We start from the raw sequence: 18,063 nt of genomic DNA on the forward strand, positions 1-18,063 counted from the left end.
GCCATATCATTGACCTTAAGTGACGAACATGAAGAGCAATGAATAAGCCGAGATTATCACCTTTGCCAGCATTTTATTGCACTTACACAGGCAGCCGCCAAAAACGGATTTGAAGTTCAATTGCAGGCATTTGTGATGCTCCAGCTTCTTAGGCCCCACTCTCCAAATCGATCTCCATCTCGATCTGCCGCGGACCTACCAAGACGCCCATGGCACAATGTACAACACGACTATTAAAGGTCAAGCTCCAAAGCCAGCAGTGCAAACGACAACAACGGCAACACAAAGATGAATCCAAAAAAGAAAAAAAAAACGTTAAGTAAATCAAAGTAAACAAACGGCGCACTTTGTTAATTGTTGAATTTATTTCTATTTCAGTTCGAGTTTCTCTTGCTTTTGTGACTGCAATCTATTAGAAAATGATCTCAAAGATGCGTCAATCGAAAGACTCAAGACACGAACTGGCCACAAAACAATAAAATGACCATAACGGCGGAGTTAACAAGCAATATATATTTGAATAGTCATACACCCTAGCCGGGGAGGTTATTGGGGGGCTTATTGACACTTCGGCTGCCTCTTCAAATTTCCTAAACAGAGCATCGGATATTTGTGGGCCAACTGCCATTCACTTGCTGCCTCGACTTCTTCTGTGAGGGGTTGTTCTGAAATGCCAAAAAGGTAGCATACACGTTCATTGTTTCCCATTGCTGCTGGCAGGCGCGACCTTCACTTGGCAATGGAGCAATGGAGGAGCAGCTCCTAGCCTCAGGTTGCCCGGAGGGCATTCAGCAAACCCAAGTCAAGTGCGCGGCAGCCTCTTCAACAATGAAGCCATCAGATCGACAAATATCTTCAATGTGAATTTGGTTCAACGGTTCAATTGTATCGCACATAGGAACTGGTGTGAGTGATTAATTGGTTTGCTTTCGAGGCTCAAAACACACACTGGATATGTTGTGTTTGGTCTTGGGATAATTCGAATGAGTACGGCTGCAGAATAAATCATTTAATATATAGCGTAAACAAGGCAGCCCACATTGGATTGCTTACTATTCAAGTTGAGTTTGGGGCGCTCCCGCTTCGCCGGATGATTATGCTTTTGTACTCCGTGTTAGTCTTCAAATCTGCGCCCCAGCATCTGATGAATGCTTTCCATTATCTATAAAGCCAGGAAAATATGATTGTTAGGTGTCAATCAAAACTTTGTGTGCCGCGTGTGTGTGCCACGTTGTCGTTGTCAATTAAAGGCAGTAAAGTCTCCAATTAAGTTTGGAGATGGTAATGGCTTGCGGTTGAATGGCAATTGCTCCATGGAAAACTGAGATTTACTATTGTTACACCTTGGAAAACCAAGTGCTTACAGATTGGGAAGACGCGAGTCGCCTATTTACAATACGATTTGTATTATATGGGTTCCTAAATACCATAACCCTATTACCCATTACCTAACGCTGAAAAGCTTTTACCCAGAGAAAACACAATTTACACGGTAATTTGACTCTTTCTTGTCAGTTAAATCTGACAATTGACAGGATGGAAACATTACTTGGCATTTTAGTAAAATGCTATCGTAACATCATCTCTAAATCAAAATGTTTAAAGAATGTTAAAATTTAAATACAGAAAACTTTTTGCTTGACTAAAACTACTTTCGAAGAAATTAGTCAGCCATTGAAAATTAGAAAAACTTAAAACTACATATAAGCAACTAAATTAGAAAAACAAGAAAACATTTTATTTTGTGGTATACTTTTGAGATGACTCTTTCAAAGTCTTTTTTGTGGCATACTTTTGGTCAAAAAATAGAAAACGTTAAGCAAGGTTTGATTTATATTTCTTACTTGTTATGCAGAAAAACCGAAGTTAAAATTCCTAAGCCCTTATTTGTTTACTCCTTATCAGTTATAAGTATTGCAAGCCATCTTGCCACACCACTGAGTCGACGGCGTCTTCGCAGACGACACCCTGTAGACTTATGGATTCTCGGCCGTGATAGACATGGGCATCTCCTATAACCACCATCCTGATAAACTTATGACCTGCTATGACCACAGCTGATGAATGGAGCACTCGCTACCCGCTTTTTGGGATCTTTAGAATTCATTTGACAATACAAACAAGGTCCATCATTGAGTGGCGTGTTTAACAAATATATAACAAAACAAGAAAGGAAAGTTAACTTCGGGCGGAGCCGAAGTTGATATACCCTTGCAGAATACTCTGTAAATTATATTCTCCAAAATTATTCATATGATGCATTCTTAATACTCTTAAAAAATCCCAACTTCCTAACATTAAAAACACCAAAGTTGTGGCATTTTCAATCGTTCAGTTATATGGCAGCTATAGGATATAGTCGGGCAATCCTTATGAAATGGTAGGTCGGATTGATTGGCCAAAAATAAAACCCATAGAAAATCCCAACTTCCTAACTTTACAAACACCAAAGTTATGGCTTTTCCGATCGTTCAGTTATATGGCAGCTATATGATATAGTCGCCCGATACGGCTCGTTCCGACTTATATACTACCTGCTATAGAAAGACAACTTTTGGGAAAGTTTCAAGCAGATGGCTTTAAAACTGAGGGACTAGTTTGCGTAGAAACGGACGGACGGACAGACGGACGGACAGACGGACGGACAGACGGACATGGCTAGATCGACTTTCCTGGTGATGCTGATCAAGAATATATATACTTTATAGGGTCGGAAATGTCTCCTTCACTGCGTTGCAAACTTTTGACTGAAATTATAATACCCTCTGCAAGGGTATAAAAAAGGTTATAAAATTGATGTCTTAATCAGACATGAGGTAATAAGCCTGGTGTTCCGTTTTTATTTAAATGAAGTAACAAGCTTCTTTACCTTTGACCCGAATCTAAAAGTTCGATTTTTAAATATTTTGAGTTATGAAAACTGGAGTTAAGGATGTTTAACTATTCTATATTCCTAACAAAAGAACCTATAATCACAATACACACCCGAAAATACAAAAAATAAACTACAATTAAAAGACATCTAAATAATTCGATTATTTTCTAGATTTATTTCGCTCTGATTGTTTTGGATAGGCGCGCTTTACATGCACTCGGGGATTTTTTATAAATTGAAATTGTATTAAATGTTTTTATTTAGCTGGCAGATTATCTACATTTTTAAGTTTTTTTTCGGATACATAATCATCGAATTTTAAGCGGTAATTTCGATAGCTTTTTTTTATTGCCAGTTACCAATAGTCGGCTATTATCATACAAGTAGTACAGACTACAGTATTGCCTGCCGAATTGCAAACTTTGTATACCATCGAAGTATACTTTGTAAGGTAATTGTTTAATTTATAAGTAAATGTTTTTATGCGGGCGACTAGAAATTCCAAGAAAACTTTAAACATACAATACAATATGTGTATACGGATATTTATATATCCGCTTACGGATTAATTTAATTACTTGCTAAACGATAGGAATCATGAAAATTACTTTATCTTGCATTACTTATTAGATCTAAAGTTCAATTAAATATGGATACAAGCATCTGTTATTCACTTAAATGCTACTTAAGCACTCTTAAACGCAACTATTTAGGCATTTATTCCTTACTCTGTTCACGAGTGTAACTGAAATGTAACTAAAGTTTGGCGCAACAGATCGAAGCCAATTGGATGGATCGTATTATGCTAAAATGATAAGTTTAAGTTAGAGAAATCTTTGGTTGTAACTACAACTGAAATTGAATGTGGAAGCTAAACTCCATCTACCCATGATTGCTTAGGATCAACAGGGTTTCGCTTCCTAACTTTGTGCTGGTTAAGGTTGCAGTACCCATTCCCAATTCCCTGGAAGTTTGGATACGGCTATTACGGCTGTTGTGGATTTGTTAATGGGCAAATCTAGTGTCACATACAATACAATGTATCTATAAATTATCACAGTAAAATAAATATAAATCTTCTCGGATGCTGCTGCTGCTGTTCTCTGAGAATCAACCAAGGAGTGGGTGGACGAATGGCGTGCGCTGGCTATATCCATTCGTAGCTGGTTCAGATTATGGAAGATACGATAGTCATAGTCCACATTTTGGCAAAACTGTTGAACGGTTCCCTTCCTCGCTTCCTCTCGCCGATCTCTGCCTTACTGGCTCACTGGTTCAGCAGCGTGTTGGTCACCTCGGAGAAGGAGAGCAGCGGACTGCCATCGGCATACGCCCCCCCGGCGGTGGGCGGGGCATAGGCCAGCGCCGTGTGCGCCGTAATGTTCGCCGGATAGAGCAGCTGATGATGCGAATGGTGTTGCGTGTGGTGGTGCTGCTGCTGGTATATTACATGCTGCTGCTGCTGCAGGGACTGTTGCTGCTGCAGTTGCTGCAGCGACTGCTGCTGCTTGGATGACTTGCGCCCCATGCTGACGCCGCCTCCGCCCACCTCCTCGGCGCAGATCACCAGTGGAGCGGACACAATGGCCAGTTGCTGGTAGGGTATGTCGGCGGCCGGTCCTGATCCTGCCGAAGCCGATCCGTTGAGCAGGCTGCTCACCGCCGGAAGAGCCGTGGGCGAGCGGGACAACGCGGATGGCGGCGGCGGCGGTGATCCTGATCCGACTCCCACCAGCTGATGGTGCAGCGGATAGCCAGCCAGCGATTGCTGCTGCTGCTGCTGCGACTGTTGCTGATGGGTGGTGAGTATGATCTAGGGAGGATCGTTATGGTTAGTAGTCAGGCGAGAGAGCACTGGAGTGGGTTTCTATTGCTATCAGTAGGTGAGTGGTTGTGGGAGAGTACATAGAGTGCGGGTGCTTCATTACTGGTGCAATCTATCCGCCTTCTAGCGGTGGCCGTGGTGCAGGTGATGCGACTGGGCCGGAACATGGCCACCGCCGCCAGCCGACGGGTGGTGCGGGTGCGGATGCGGATGATGGTACGTGAAGTACTGCGAGTACTGCGTGTAGGAGGCGGGCGACCATACCTCGCTGCCGTGCTGATGCGCCGTCTCATGGTGATGGTGATGGTGGTGGTGATGATGCGAGTGCGGATGCGGGTGGGCGTGATGATGTTGCGTCTGCTGCTGTTGCTGTTGTTGGTGGCAGCTGGGTGGGTGCACCGCCTGCGGATCTGTGCCCGTGCTGGTGAGTGAGCTGCTGGAGGCGCTAACATTGGAACCAACTCCTCGCTGCGACTGCTGAAGCTGCTGTTGCTGCTGCTGCTGTTGTTGCTGCTGGGGCGATGTTGTGTGCGAGGAGGCGGAGTACAGGCCGGAGTCGTCGTGCTGCATCTGGTAGCTCTCCGGCGTACTGGCGCTCGCCGACTTCCCCGGCAACTCCTTTGTCCCGTTCCACTTGGCCGCCGTTGCAGGTTCGTGCTCGTTGTTGTTATTGCTGGCCCCGGGATAGCCCAGTCCGTTGGTCAGGGGCGTGGATCGCTGCGGGGAGCCGGGATTCCCAGTACCACTTCGCCCACCCTGAAGACTGTTCAGCGGTACCCCGCTCGAGTGCGTGGTGCCCCACATCAGCACCGTCTGCCGCTCGTAGGGGTCCTGGCTCGCAGCTGCCGCAGCCGCTGTTGCGGCCAGCTCCACTTTGGGCGTGGCACTGCCAACTCCGTTCGGCGTGGCGCCGCCCACTGGCGAGGGTCCGTCCGAGGAGCAGGATATCACCTCCATGACCTGGGGTGAAGACTTCGGCGTCTTTAGCGGAATTTGCTATAAGGGAAAATAGGAAATCGGATTAATAATTATTGGTGGAATGGGTATAGCTTTAATACAACATATGAAGGCTTTTATATTAAAAAACAAGTTAAAAGAAATGATAAACCTTTTAACCTTAAAGTCGGACCTGGGTCCAAACCTGTTCATGACTCTACTCACCTGTGGCGTGGATGTTGGACTCCCGTAGCCGCTGCTGTAGCCACTGTAGTACTTGCCCGTCTCCTGCCACTTTTCGTCCGCCTTGGAGGCGATGGCGTATCCGTCGTAGGAGAGGAATCCGTTCGCCACGTACGCCGAGGCCGGCGCTCCGGAGTGCGGGTAGTCCGTGTAGTAGCCACCGACGGCGCCCTGCAGCCGGTACTGATGGAAGAGGTTCTCACTGACCGGGTAGAAGGCGTTGGCCGGCATGGAGCTGCCCATGTAGAGGTTGTCCGCGGCACTGGCATACGGCGAGGTCGTGTACATGGGGTTCAGGTTGGAGTAGGCGGCGGCAACCGCAGCGGCCGGATCGGGCAAGTACTCCACGGCCACGGCCGGAGCAGGGGATCCCACTGGGCCACCCAAAGGTGAGGTTTGCTGCGACTGCTGCTGATTCTGCTGCTGCTGCAGCTTGCGTTTACTGCGGCACGTGGAGAGGAAGTCGCGCAACTGCGTCTTATACCGGCGATTAGGACGCGTCGGCGTCACCGGAGGAGGCAGAGCATGGGCCGTGGGAGAGGTGCTCGGCGGCACCACCAGCTGGTCCGCCTCGGAGAAGTAGGTGGACGCCAGGCCCGTGTCCAGATAGCTGACTTTGAAGTCCATGGTGCGCTTGCCCAGCAAATCGTGGCCCTCCTCGTCCATCAACTGGCGGTGCGTGCAGATCACAAAGTCCGGCTTGGAATTCTTGTACACCAGGCGCGAGCTCGTCTGTAGCCACTGCCACTCGCCGTCTTTCTTCTGGTAGCGATAGGCAATCATGCCGGAGGCTCCCGTCTTCAGAACTGGAGGAAATCAAAATGAGAAGGTAAGTTAGATTTTCGTGCTCTGAATGAGATAAGTACCTATACCATGAAACATATTAAAAACTAAAACTTCCTTATTTTGTGTGCATTTTCTGGTGTTTTAAACGTTTTGTTTTAATATTGCTTTTGGGTTTTATTCCCTTGCAGAGGCTATTATAATTTCGGTCAAAATGTTGCAACGCAGTGAAGGAGAAATCTCCGACAATACATATATTCCTGTATCACCAGGAGATTCGATCTAGCCATGTCCGTCAGTCCGTTTTACGCCAGCTAGTCTCTCAATATAAAAGATATATGGTTGCAACTTTCCCAAACGTCTTCTTTCAATTACAACTTATAATAGGAAAAACAAAATAATTTATACACCGAGATAAAATCATTTTCATCGATTTGTGAATATTTGAATGTTTAATTTGTGTAACAACTGCAAAGGTAAACTGTTTAGCTTGTCTCTCTTTTTGTTGAAATATTTATTTGTAGAATTGAAAAAAAGCTATTATTTCTTTAAAAAAAATAATAGTTGAAGTATATTGGTTTTTGGGGTTGCAAATAATTCGGCGTACACATTAATTAAATAATCCATTTTAACTCTGAAATTAAGATTAAAACTAAGTTTAGCTCGACGGTAATACTTACGCTCCTGATGGGCGCTGGCAACGTAGGCGAGGTCGTCGTAGTGCACCAGGTCGTAGCCGCCCATGTTGACCAGCTCGGCGTCCGCGTAGCCCAGGATGTGCTTGCCGCGCTGGTCCATGGAGACCAGCGAGAAGTCGAGCTTGTGCTTGGACTTGAACATGTTCTCCTTGTGCGGGATCTCCAGCAGGCTGGGCGGGCCGAAGGGCGTGCAGTAGGCGAAGAGGGCCAGCGGCGGCTCCTCCGTCTTGCGGTTCTGGCCGTGCAGGACCTTGATGCGGCCGCGGATGTCCAGGCGCAGGAATCCGCTTGTGTTGTCCAGCAGGCAGCGGAAGCGGACGGTGAAGCTGCGCTCCAGGTAGAGCGCCTTGTCCGGCGCCAAAGTCTCCGCCAGCTGCATGCTGGACATGTCGGCGGGCAGGAAGCTGTTCCACAGCAGCTGGCGCTGCAGCTCCTCGCGGTCCTCCGAGTGGACCAGTTCGTACACCGACTGGTGGACGATGTCCGACTGCGGGATGGAATATATTGGTCAGGGGTCAGTCACCTGGGAATTCTCATTGATTTCGCTCTCACTCTCTCTCCCTTTCGCCCTTTCTCGCTCTCTTTCGCCCGGGGATTTCGGGGCGTATAAATCAAAATGCGCGCAAATTGAAAATGCGCCCCATGTTGGCCACAAATTGAGACATAAATTCTGCACGCGCCAGGAGCAGGAAGGCTGGCCTGACGGGGATACAAGGGATTCTCCCCACTCCGCCTTGCTGCGAACACCAAAAGCAAACAAACCCAACTGATTTTCTCGATGGTGAAGTCGAGCGGCAAGGCAGCAGCAGCTACGCTTTTAATTGAGCTGCCAAACGGGGCGTGGCAAGTGCCGCTTTACACATTTACAACTACATTTATAAAAAAAGAAAGAAAACAACAGCTCGGGCGGATGCTAACTACAATTTCAATTTCCATTCGACAATAAAGTAGGAAAAACTACAATGAAGGTGTACCCCAAACATGCTGCCGAAGGAAGCCGAATTCAAATCGGAGTGCCCGCTTCGGAATCAATCTGGCCACGCCCCGCTACTGCAGCTGGGACTCTGGAGGAGATTCCCAGCGATTGCGCAATCTGATTTTAATTTATGATCTGTCAAACCCGCGAATCGATTCGGGTCCATACCCTTTAAGCGTGGCCAGCTCAGACATCTTTGCCGGGGCCCAAGATCTTAAATTGTGACTTTGGATTTGGGTCAGGGTATACTAAAATCAGGTTAATCAACTTTTATCCAGATTAGCTCTGCATCCTGCGAGATTACTTGTTTGGATTTTGCACCAAAGCTTTTTGTTTCTTCGGTGGCTTCCGCATGCCAAAGTTTAACCAGATATGTATAAATATCCTTTTAATAATTTTGTTTTCAGAAATCAATCCGTGTATTTTTTGGGTCACGTGGAACTGAAGTTAGTTTCGTTCCCAATAACATTTAGCTAAGAGTGTTTAGAAAACACAAATATTTGTTACAATTTTTTCTTATTTCATTTAGTACCTCATGTTCACCTGTACAGAATTTAGATAGTTGTAGCTCTTGTCTATTTTTCGGACCGCTTCCGCCTGTCAGAGATTGACCCAAAAAGCAGATACTCAGGGGTATGTACAAACCGTCGGCAATTAAAATCAATCAAAAACGGAGCGAAAGAGAGCAGCAGAGGAGCTAGAAGCTGGTGGCACTTACCTGATGAAAACCCAAATAGCTCTCGATGCTGTGCGTGGCAAAGAAGACTTCGCCTTCGCATGTCAGTATCATTAGAAATCCATTTAGGGCCTGCAAAGAAATTCGAAAAGAAAGGTAGACGGGTCAAAATTAATTCAAAACTATGAATTAAATGTTTGTTTCTTTTCTGGTTGATGTTGATGTGCTGCAGAGACAAGTGGATAGATCAAAAAATCAATGGTTGGATGAATGAATCTTTGAGATGGGATGGGATGGGTTGGCAAAGGTGTAATTACAGTAGCTGCCTTGGGTCGTCATATTTGGTGAATGAAATGTTATTGATCATGGCCGGAGGTGCTTCAATGCACTGAAAGAAAATAGGCTAACAAGGTAGAGCTGACTAAACATTAACTAACCCTTCGCTGTTAATAGCAATCCGGATATAATAATTTTATAGCTTTGACTATAGTATTTAAACATAAAAAATATATTTGAAGTAAATTAAGCTAAACAATATTATTTTTAGTTAATTTTTGTCGCTGATTAATAAATAATAGAATAATAAATGTAATTTTATTATAATTGTTATTAAGTTTATGTATATTAATATAATAATTAAATCTTAATGCAAGAAATAACATTAATTCAGTCAGTAAGTGGTTATGTATTTTATCTACTGCAATTAAATAAATCTACGCTTTTAGGATAATAGTAAAATGTTTAGTGAAATTATTCTCAGCGTTCTTCCATTGACCCGTACTGGTTACACCCCTTTGAATGAACTCCGGCTCAATCGCATCAGGAGCGACTGGGGAGACAACCACGATGGCGGCGCTTAGTGGCGGACAAAGCGTAATCATCGCTTAAGCGGCTTATTTCATCCAAGCCACAGGTCGCTATGCACAAGATACGGGCATGTATATCCCCCAGTCTGATCCCAGTCGGATCTGGAGTTCCACATCAAACACAACCAGGAAATGGCTTGCAATTAAATCAATGAGTTTCAACTGAGCAGAGCGAGAAAGAGAGTACGGGGTGGCGGGGGAAAGGCGGTAGATTTTGGTGTAATTGCAGGTTTCCATTCCAGTTCCCTCCCCTCAAATCCCCAGATGAGCCATTGTCATTATCTATTCGGATATGCGCCGCCAAAGACTCAACGCTGCTAACAAGAAAATAAAATGTGAAGTAAAGACGGCAACAAAATCATGCAAAAGTTTTTAATACTTTTCATTGTTTTGTTTATTATTTGGCGCATTATTGTTTTTGATTGCATTTTAAAGTCGGGTTTTATGGACTGTTAATGGCGGCGACGCATGCGATTCCCGGCCGATCTCAACTGGAACTAACGGTACGCCGGCAATCCGTCGAGCAACGTGTGAAGTGAAAATGAGAAGGAAAACTGAAACCGGCCGCTCCGAAAGACAAATTTGCCAATGCTCCATTAGTGCCTCCGTGGCGGTGCGGTCGTAATTAATATAACCGAACCGAAAACAACACCGCTGAACACACAACACACAAATACGGCGCGTAATTAATACGGGCGTATTTAAATATCAATTTGCAGCCACCACATAGAGCGGCATCGAAAGGAAGTCTCCCCGATTTTAGCCGGAGAAAAATGTGCGCGATTGCTGCTAATTACAGAGCAGCGAGCGCAGGATTGGCCAGAGAGGAGCTGATCGGGCCAGAGATCGGCCGAACAGCGGGTAACCAACTCCTTGCGAGAGTTGGCATTAGCCGACATAAATGCTAAGTGGCGTCATCATTTAAAACGCATCAACAGCCCGCAAGGATATGGTGCTGCCATGCTGCCATATGCTGGGCTGCATGGATTGTCATCAGGCCACGCGGACTGGTCTTGCATCAATAATCGTCATAAAGATCTCCCCAACGGTAGCCAGTAATCGATGGAGACGTGGTTATATTATACTTACGTATACTCTATTTGGATGAAGTGAATAGCAAGTGGGGGTGGATTGTCTTAAATGTAAAGTGGTAGATTATGTTGAGCTGCAAACTCGTAAATGTATATGGGGTTTATATGGGGCATAATTAAAAAACCACTAAAAAAATAGGTATTTACATCAGCCACCATTTGTGACTCTTTAAACGAGTATGCTAGATTTGTAAAGCAAAAATGGTTTATATAAATGGTTGCCTATCTATACTTAAAGATACATGCATTATGTTTACCCATGTCTCTAAAACTATTTAGGACCTTCTATTTGTAGCTAAACATATTTTTTCTTTAAGCCCTAGTTTACTTTCCCTTTGTTTACTTTAAGTGTTAATATATTCATACAGACATATAATAATATGGCAATAAAGAGTATATAAATTTTCGTGTTTCCCCTGTAAGTCCTGTTCACTTGAAATTTATTTTCTTTTTTTCTACAGTTTTTTGCTGTTCTCTTTTCATTTCTTGCGGCATTTTACCTTTTTATACGACCAAGAAAGATTTCTCCCCACAGTCTAATTGTTTCTCTGCCCCATCCCTTTCCCACCTGATGGCATATCGGGCCTCTCTGTCGCTCCAGCAGCTACAATTTAGACAAGCTCGTCTGCGGCGTCTTCTAATGCGATTTTAATAATACCCGCCCGTCTTTATACAATAGTGGGGGCATGGGGATGGAGAGGCTGTGCCTGGGTATATTCAGTGTGTGTGTGGGTAAATCTTGCATTTCAGTTGTGAGATTTGATAAGTTGGCGGCGATTATTTTACCATTTCCTAGGCAGATGCAGGAAAGACTTGAGGGGGGCGTGTTGGGTGGTGGGGGGAGGAGGAGCCTTTCTAGTTTGGCCAATTTGCCCATGCTCGTCTAGATAATTGCTTAATAAAGCCCACCCCCAGCGGCGGCAGACCCTCGCCTAGTGGCTCGCCAGTTAATATCTTTCGCGGATCTGCCACCAAAAACTGTTGCATGGAAAGTTGAGTTCATATCATGTTGGCGAGCAAAGTGTTGAAAGTGTTTTACTTTCAGTGAAAACGGAAGACAATTAAATGCTGCGCCAGTGTGTGTACGAGTATGTGTGTGCTAGCCCTCAACTAAGCTGCGTGACAAAATGCCATTTTCTAATGATAATATGTGACCCATAATAAACAGGAACAGCCACAGCAACAGCTGCAGCAAAAAGTAAAACTTCACGGGCAACAGGTAACAAATACCCGAGGTATTAAAACTAAATATGCACACCTCACGGCGGCCACCGTGCCACAGGACTTTTCCCGCTGCCAGGACCTCTGTGAGACAGACTAAAAATATGCACGGAAATGCACAATTGTGCAGTTTTGAGCTCGACAATTAGCTGCAGTCAGGAAAAGGGTGGTGCAGCCGAGCGTTTTTTGGCTCGCATTCAAATTCGCCACTCGCCCGCGGGCCACCCTGCGTATACGTAATGCAGCCAAACACGAAACTGCAATGTGCATTGCCCCATTTGTGCCACAGAGAGTGTAAGAGTGTGTTTGTGTGTGTGTCAGTGGTGCATACCGCACTTGGGCGGGTGGTTAGTTTGGACTTTGACATTGAATTGTGTGTGTGGATTGCAGCCAAAAAAAGCGGCATGTGCAAAAAGGAGGTTGTTGTTGCCGCTGCAAGTGCATGTTGCACAATTGCGTGTGTCTGTCTCGGGCGGAATGGGGTAGGGAAGTAGGGGAGGTCCACGGTTGGTGGGTCAGAAGGCAGTGTCAGCTGTGGCAGCACCACTCGCCCGGTGGCCGCCTGCTCCAATGCCCGGTGAGCTATGTGCGCATTAAATTAAACTGTCATGACTGTGACAAGTGCATATGTTGGCGCCTCGGACACTGCAACAAACAAATACTGAGGCACATGCACTTTTAATTCAGCAAAAACATGCAACTGCCCCAAGGCGCGGACTGCAACGGCGACGGGGGAGTGCTGTGCGACAATTTAATTGGTGTATTTTGGCACATAAACTTGAAATGCATAATTTTTTATATGTGCTCCAGTTCGGTGCAGCTGTTTCGCTTCAACATGATAACTGCTAATTAATTGTAGAGAAATCGTTAAATATTTGGACTTGAAAAATAGCGAATTAATTTGGATTCAGCTTTGTTGTGTTGCTAGTAGGCAGATTAATTGAATGGGGCTTTTTATGGTTTTAAGAGAATACAGAACAAAATGTAAATACATAAAAACTTCTAGCTACATAAATATTAAGAAATAGAATGTATAAATATAATTAGTTATCTACATTTCTGGCCATGTAAATAATCCTGTGAAGCCATATTATATTACTCCCGTAAATTAATCAGTTTTTCCGGTTAGTGCATAGGCAATTTTCAATTAGGTTAATCAATTCGAGCACTTATTAATTGCAGACAATTACAAATGATGGAATCGAAGCGGGGAAGTGGAATATTACACACCCCCACCACCGTCCGATTGCGTGCCCAGTATTTATCAATGGAAACTCTCTCGGCTAACAAGACGCTGATTGATTATGTCCCTTCACTCCCCCCCCACTACATAAATACGCCACGTATCCTGGCCAATGAAGCTATCAAACAACCACTGATGAAGACAAATCGAGGCAATTGAGAGGAGTTGATGGGGTTTGTGCGCTGGACTCGGCACTCCGGACTCCGGACTCTCAACTCACCTGGAGGAACATATCACCATCCAACAGGCCGTGCTCGAAGGCGCCCAGCTCTCGTGTCCTGTAGCCGTCGTGTGCGTGTATGTGGGGCAGGACTCCGTTCTCCTCCTTTTCCTTATGCATAACAACTGCAAGTCGAGAAAGAGAGAGATACTTTTTACAAACTGAGGCATTTTTGGATATTTTATTAACCATAAATATTTGATATTCACTCAAAAGAACTGAATAAAGTTGAGGAAATTGCCTGCCCATAAATAATCCACTCAATTGTTTTACAAACCCACCTTCAGCGAGGAGAGGGACTGGCATAACCATAGTAACTTCATAAAAATCCAATATATCATAGATATATATTGTGATGGGTATGTGTGTCTGCCTCAACTCTCCGAAAATACTCGTACAATAAATATTTACGGCTTTGGCAAAGTACTAAAAATTGTTTATGGTGTCATTGTAATATTTTATGAGAACTTTCGCCCCCTTGGCCCCCACCACCAATCCAATCCTTGAACTAACCACCCTTAGGCCCAACCAGGACGCCATTTTGCCTTGGAAAATTTCATTTTATTTTTCTCCTCCCATCACTTTTGTTTATTTATTTCTTGGCGGTGGAGTTTTATTTTGTGGGAGCCGAGCGGGTTTTTATAATAAATTTGTCACAAAAATTGATTTATGTGCGATAAACGATAAAAGAAATGGAACTTCATATATTTTCACAATATTAGTAAAAGGTTTTCGAGGTACGGAGAGGGTGGTTAAGAGTGTTGTCCTGGCCAAAAATTATGCCACGCCAGCTGATGTCATAAATTATGATTTTTATCAACGCAAATGGGAAAAATAAAAAATGTTAAAGAGAAATAAAACAGTAGCTAAAATAAAAACAAAGGCAGAGTTAATTTACGCATGGCAAGCCTCGAGGAAAAGTCCCCCCGCTTCCACCCAAATGCAACCCCTAAGCACGGGGAAAACTCTCGGAGTTTGGCTTCAATTTCAATTAGCAGGTTAGCATTCCAACCCCAACTCCCGACCGCTTTTCCTGGCCAAGCTGACCGCAAACTGGAGCTCCTTGTCGCCTCGCTTTAATCTCGGCCTTTTCGACCTTTTTATCAAATTAACAAAAGTGACTCGCTCCCACTCGGTCTCTGCCCAACAGCGAAAGATTGTTCATTTTAGCGAAAGTGCGATAAAACAAATAGTTGCCTCTGGCTTTTGGCCTCTGGCCACTCCCCTCCTCCCCCGAAAAGCTCCACTCGCCTAATGTGGCCCAAACAAATTGCATCATGTGCGTGTAATCCTGGCGTGATCCTTTACAGCCACTTGGCCTAGGACGCGGCCGTAATTATTCATAATTTAATTAGGCTCAGTTTACATTCGTCGCCGCTTTTTTATTATTTCTGGTGGTATATTTTAATTTTTTGTACGTGCATAAACCCATTTAATTAATTTCTGCCGGGGAGAGATTTGGGTTGGGTTTTGTACGGGGTTTCGGGTTACAAAATCTGACCGGTGCCTTTATTGCACTAACATTGTATTATTACATGGCGAATAAACCAAATTTACGACAAATTCTCCGCATTTTCCGCTGCTATTTTCCCCCATTTTCTCTGCTGGCGCTTCCATCTTTACGGACCCACCCCCGTACGCTCGTTAAACGGACGACGGTGGATGAAAATCTTGGGCTGCGAACGACCGGAAAAGCGCAAAATCTCGGCTACAGGGTGGGGCAGGGCACAAACTCTCCGCAGCGCTCGATGATGTACATACATAAAAATGGCGGCGACGACGACGACCACGATGGAAAACCCCACCCAAGTGGCCAAAGAGAAAAGCCAGACAGAGAGAAAAACCAATGTGAAAACAAGTTGGGAAAAGGCACAGGAAAAGCGTGCGCAGCGAACGAAGAAGACCCGAAAGATACTCGCCCTAATGACGTTGCACTGACGGCACCTCCAACTCTGGGCCATTTTCCTTGCTTTTCCCGCTTTTCCCCGTTTTCCTAAGGTGGCGTCAATTATGCTGGCGCTGGCGATGGCGATGGAGCTGGAACTGGGCGTGTCCCGAGTCGGTGGCACGGCTTGGCGCAGAATAATAAATAAAGTTTAAATTTTCTGACATTTTGGCAAACATTTTCCGTGCCGACAGAAGCAAATATGTCATGGAAATGTCAAACTCATCAGCGGATTTGATTGGAAAACTGACAGCGCCCCAGCGGCGGGAATATATCCGTATACCCGGAGCATCAGCAGCGGCACCGCCAGCAACCATTGGCAGGTGTCAGGAGTGACAGCGCTTTTGGAGGCGCCACACCACCGTTGTGGGTCAAACAAAGGAAAGGTTAGTTGGCCCGATACAAGAATTTAGCTTGCAGGCGCCCTGGGAGTGTGAACTATTGTCGGTTTAGAGGAATATTAAATAGGAACCGATAAAAGAGCTGTCAGACTAGGTAGACTAACACAAAGATGGACATATATAACAAATATATTTGATGCTCGCAACAGATTTTATTTAATTTTTTGAAATTAATTAGGGAAATACTCAAAATAAGATAGTAAAAAACTTTATAGTCCGATACAAAACACTCAGTTAACAATTATAAAGTTATCATCTAATTTATTTATTAGTTTACGGGTTCATTAAGTCGTGTTAATTATAATTAATTTCCTTTGGCATTTATTTGAGCATTTTTTTTATGAGAATCATTTGCTTTACTATATAAGAGAACTTTTTAAAAAGGGTAACATAATACCCTTTATTTTTGTGTGAATTTTCAAATAGTAAGTGAGCTGATGGTCATGTTTTAAATGAAATAATGTCAAATTCTCCTGAGGCTGAAATTCCACTTTAAATTTATCTTTAAGTATATATTCATAGATCTTTGTGAGATCTCTAGCCTTGTTTTAGACACTTCAAGGAGTAGCACTTTTATAGTTGGTTAAACCTAACATACTCAAATTGGTTCTGTCTGCGGAAGTTTATATCAAGGTTTCAAGTTTCTGGCCAGGAGTATTTTCCAATTCAACGCTGTGTGCAATTACAGAGGGAAAGAGAGGCAGTTCAAGCCTATTCTACAATTTTAAAGCAGCTGAATCGTTTATTGGACTTTAAATTGAACTAGGCCTTTAGACATTGTATCTTTTTCCCCGGAGGTGAGGAGAAACTAGAGGGGGTGTCGACCTACGTAAGTCACGCAATGTCGTCTCCTGCCGCCCCCAACCAATGCATACAAGCTATGTGTCCGTAAAGACCCACTTGTGCGGCTATATAGAATCAGCTGAGCATTGGCCGGCGTGACAATGCGACGCCTTTGAGTAAAAACAACCGCACCAGCAATACCGAATCCAACAAAAACAACACCTTCATGGAGCTGGTAGGCAAGTGCATCGCCATCGCCATAGCCATCGCCTGACTGATTGCATGTCCGCCTGCGACCCATTCATTGTCTGGTTTTGAGCCGAGCCGGCAACGGAGGGTTAAGGGGGCCTAGGAAGGCCTTAACTGGAGCAACGCACGAAAGTCATGTTACAATGTACAAAAAATTGGCCAAATGCCGCTGGAACTGGCTTCACTATGTTTATAGGTTAAGAACTGAGCCTTGGCCTCATCCCATCCCCCCTGTCTAGTACAGACTTTTTAACCCAATTGGAAGCAACTGCCTGAGGCAATTTTGATAATAACATAAATGGCTTGCTGGCGGAGAAAGCAGTAGAGAGAGGGGCGAGGACAGGCTGACCAAGTGACCTTGTCGTGGCCAGTAATCGGTGGGTGACTTGCAGGCCGCCCATCTCAGGTGTCCCATGTTTCAGGTGCAACGTCTTCGCCGCAGATTCATTCATAATGTGCTCAGCAGGTTTCCACAGCTCTGCCACTTCCCACGAACCCCCGAGAACCAGTTAAAAGACCGCCGAAGGCCAAGTCAAAAGTAATGGCGACATGATTCGCCAGTAAATCTATTCAAAGAAATGTAGACTAGAAATGCTTGGGAGCGAGATATAATAAGCAAAAATATAATAATAATGTTACAATTTTGGCAGATGGCAAATTTGTAGCGAATTCAAGGATAAGCTGGTTTTATTGAACAGGCTACAAAAATGGTACTTAGTATTCGCAAAAATATTTTTATCCAAAATTTCAAACATTTCAAACAACACATGGTTTGTAAACGTTTAGAAATTCATATATTCATGTATCTCGAATTGTTTTTGCAGTGCATCTTATAGTCGTGTGTGGGAACTCGTTGGATTGGCGAAATGCCAATGCAAATGCAAATGCGTTCCCATCTCAAGTTACCAAATCTTTGAGGTAGCTGCTCAAATGGGTAGCAGAGCACTTGTCGGTTCTTGGGAACTAATTTGCTTATGGGCCGCTTTTTACTGCCATTTTTAATGGCATTAGTTCGCCATGGGGGGGTTGAAT

The 18,063-nt window shown here is 44.5% G+C and overlaps 1 protein-coding gene across 6 annotated transcripts in view; it reads right to left on the bottom strand.

Annotated features, from left to right (window-relative positions):
* Nucleotides 1–3,067: 3,067 nt before the first annotated feature.
* The window catches only part of LOC108043155 (single-minded homolog 2), a 32,728-nt gene continuing 17,732 nt past the window's right edge, over nucleotides 3,068–18,063 (bottom strand). For 4 of the 6 annotated variants that reach the window (XM_044457162.1, XM_044457165.1, XM_044457163.1 and 1 more), the window contains exons 4-9: nucleotides 13,654–13,778; nucleotides 9,055–9,144; nucleotides 7,343–7,847; nucleotides 5,862–6,685; nucleotides 4,965–5,696; nucleotides 3,068–4,688 (exon numbers count right to left, since the gene is read on the bottom strand). In XM_044457162.1, coding sequence (XP_044313097.1) covers nucleotides 4,143–4,688; nucleotides 4,965–5,696; nucleotides 5,862–6,685; nucleotides 7,343–7,847; nucleotides 9,055–9,144; nucleotides 13,654–13,778 — 2,822 coding nt within the window. In that variant the 3' untranslated portion in view covers nucleotides 3,068–4,142. Of the gene's footprint in view, nucleotides 5,697–5,861; nucleotides 6,686–7,342; nucleotides 7,848–9,054; nucleotides 9,145–13,653; nucleotides 13,779–18,063 lie in introns of all 6 variants that reach the window. The other 2 variants (XM_044457166.1, XM_044457167.1) reach the window with 2 other exon arrangements.

This window comes from Drosophila rhopaloa, unplaced genomic scaffold (assembly GCF_018152115.1).
Source record: "Drosophila rhopaloa isolate 14029-0021.01 unplaced genomic scaffold, ASM1815211v1 contig_155, whole genome shotgun sequence".
In the NCBI taxonomy this organism is placed as follows: Eukaryota; Metazoa; Arthropoda; class Insecta; order Diptera; family Drosophilidae; genus Drosophila; species Drosophila rhopaloa.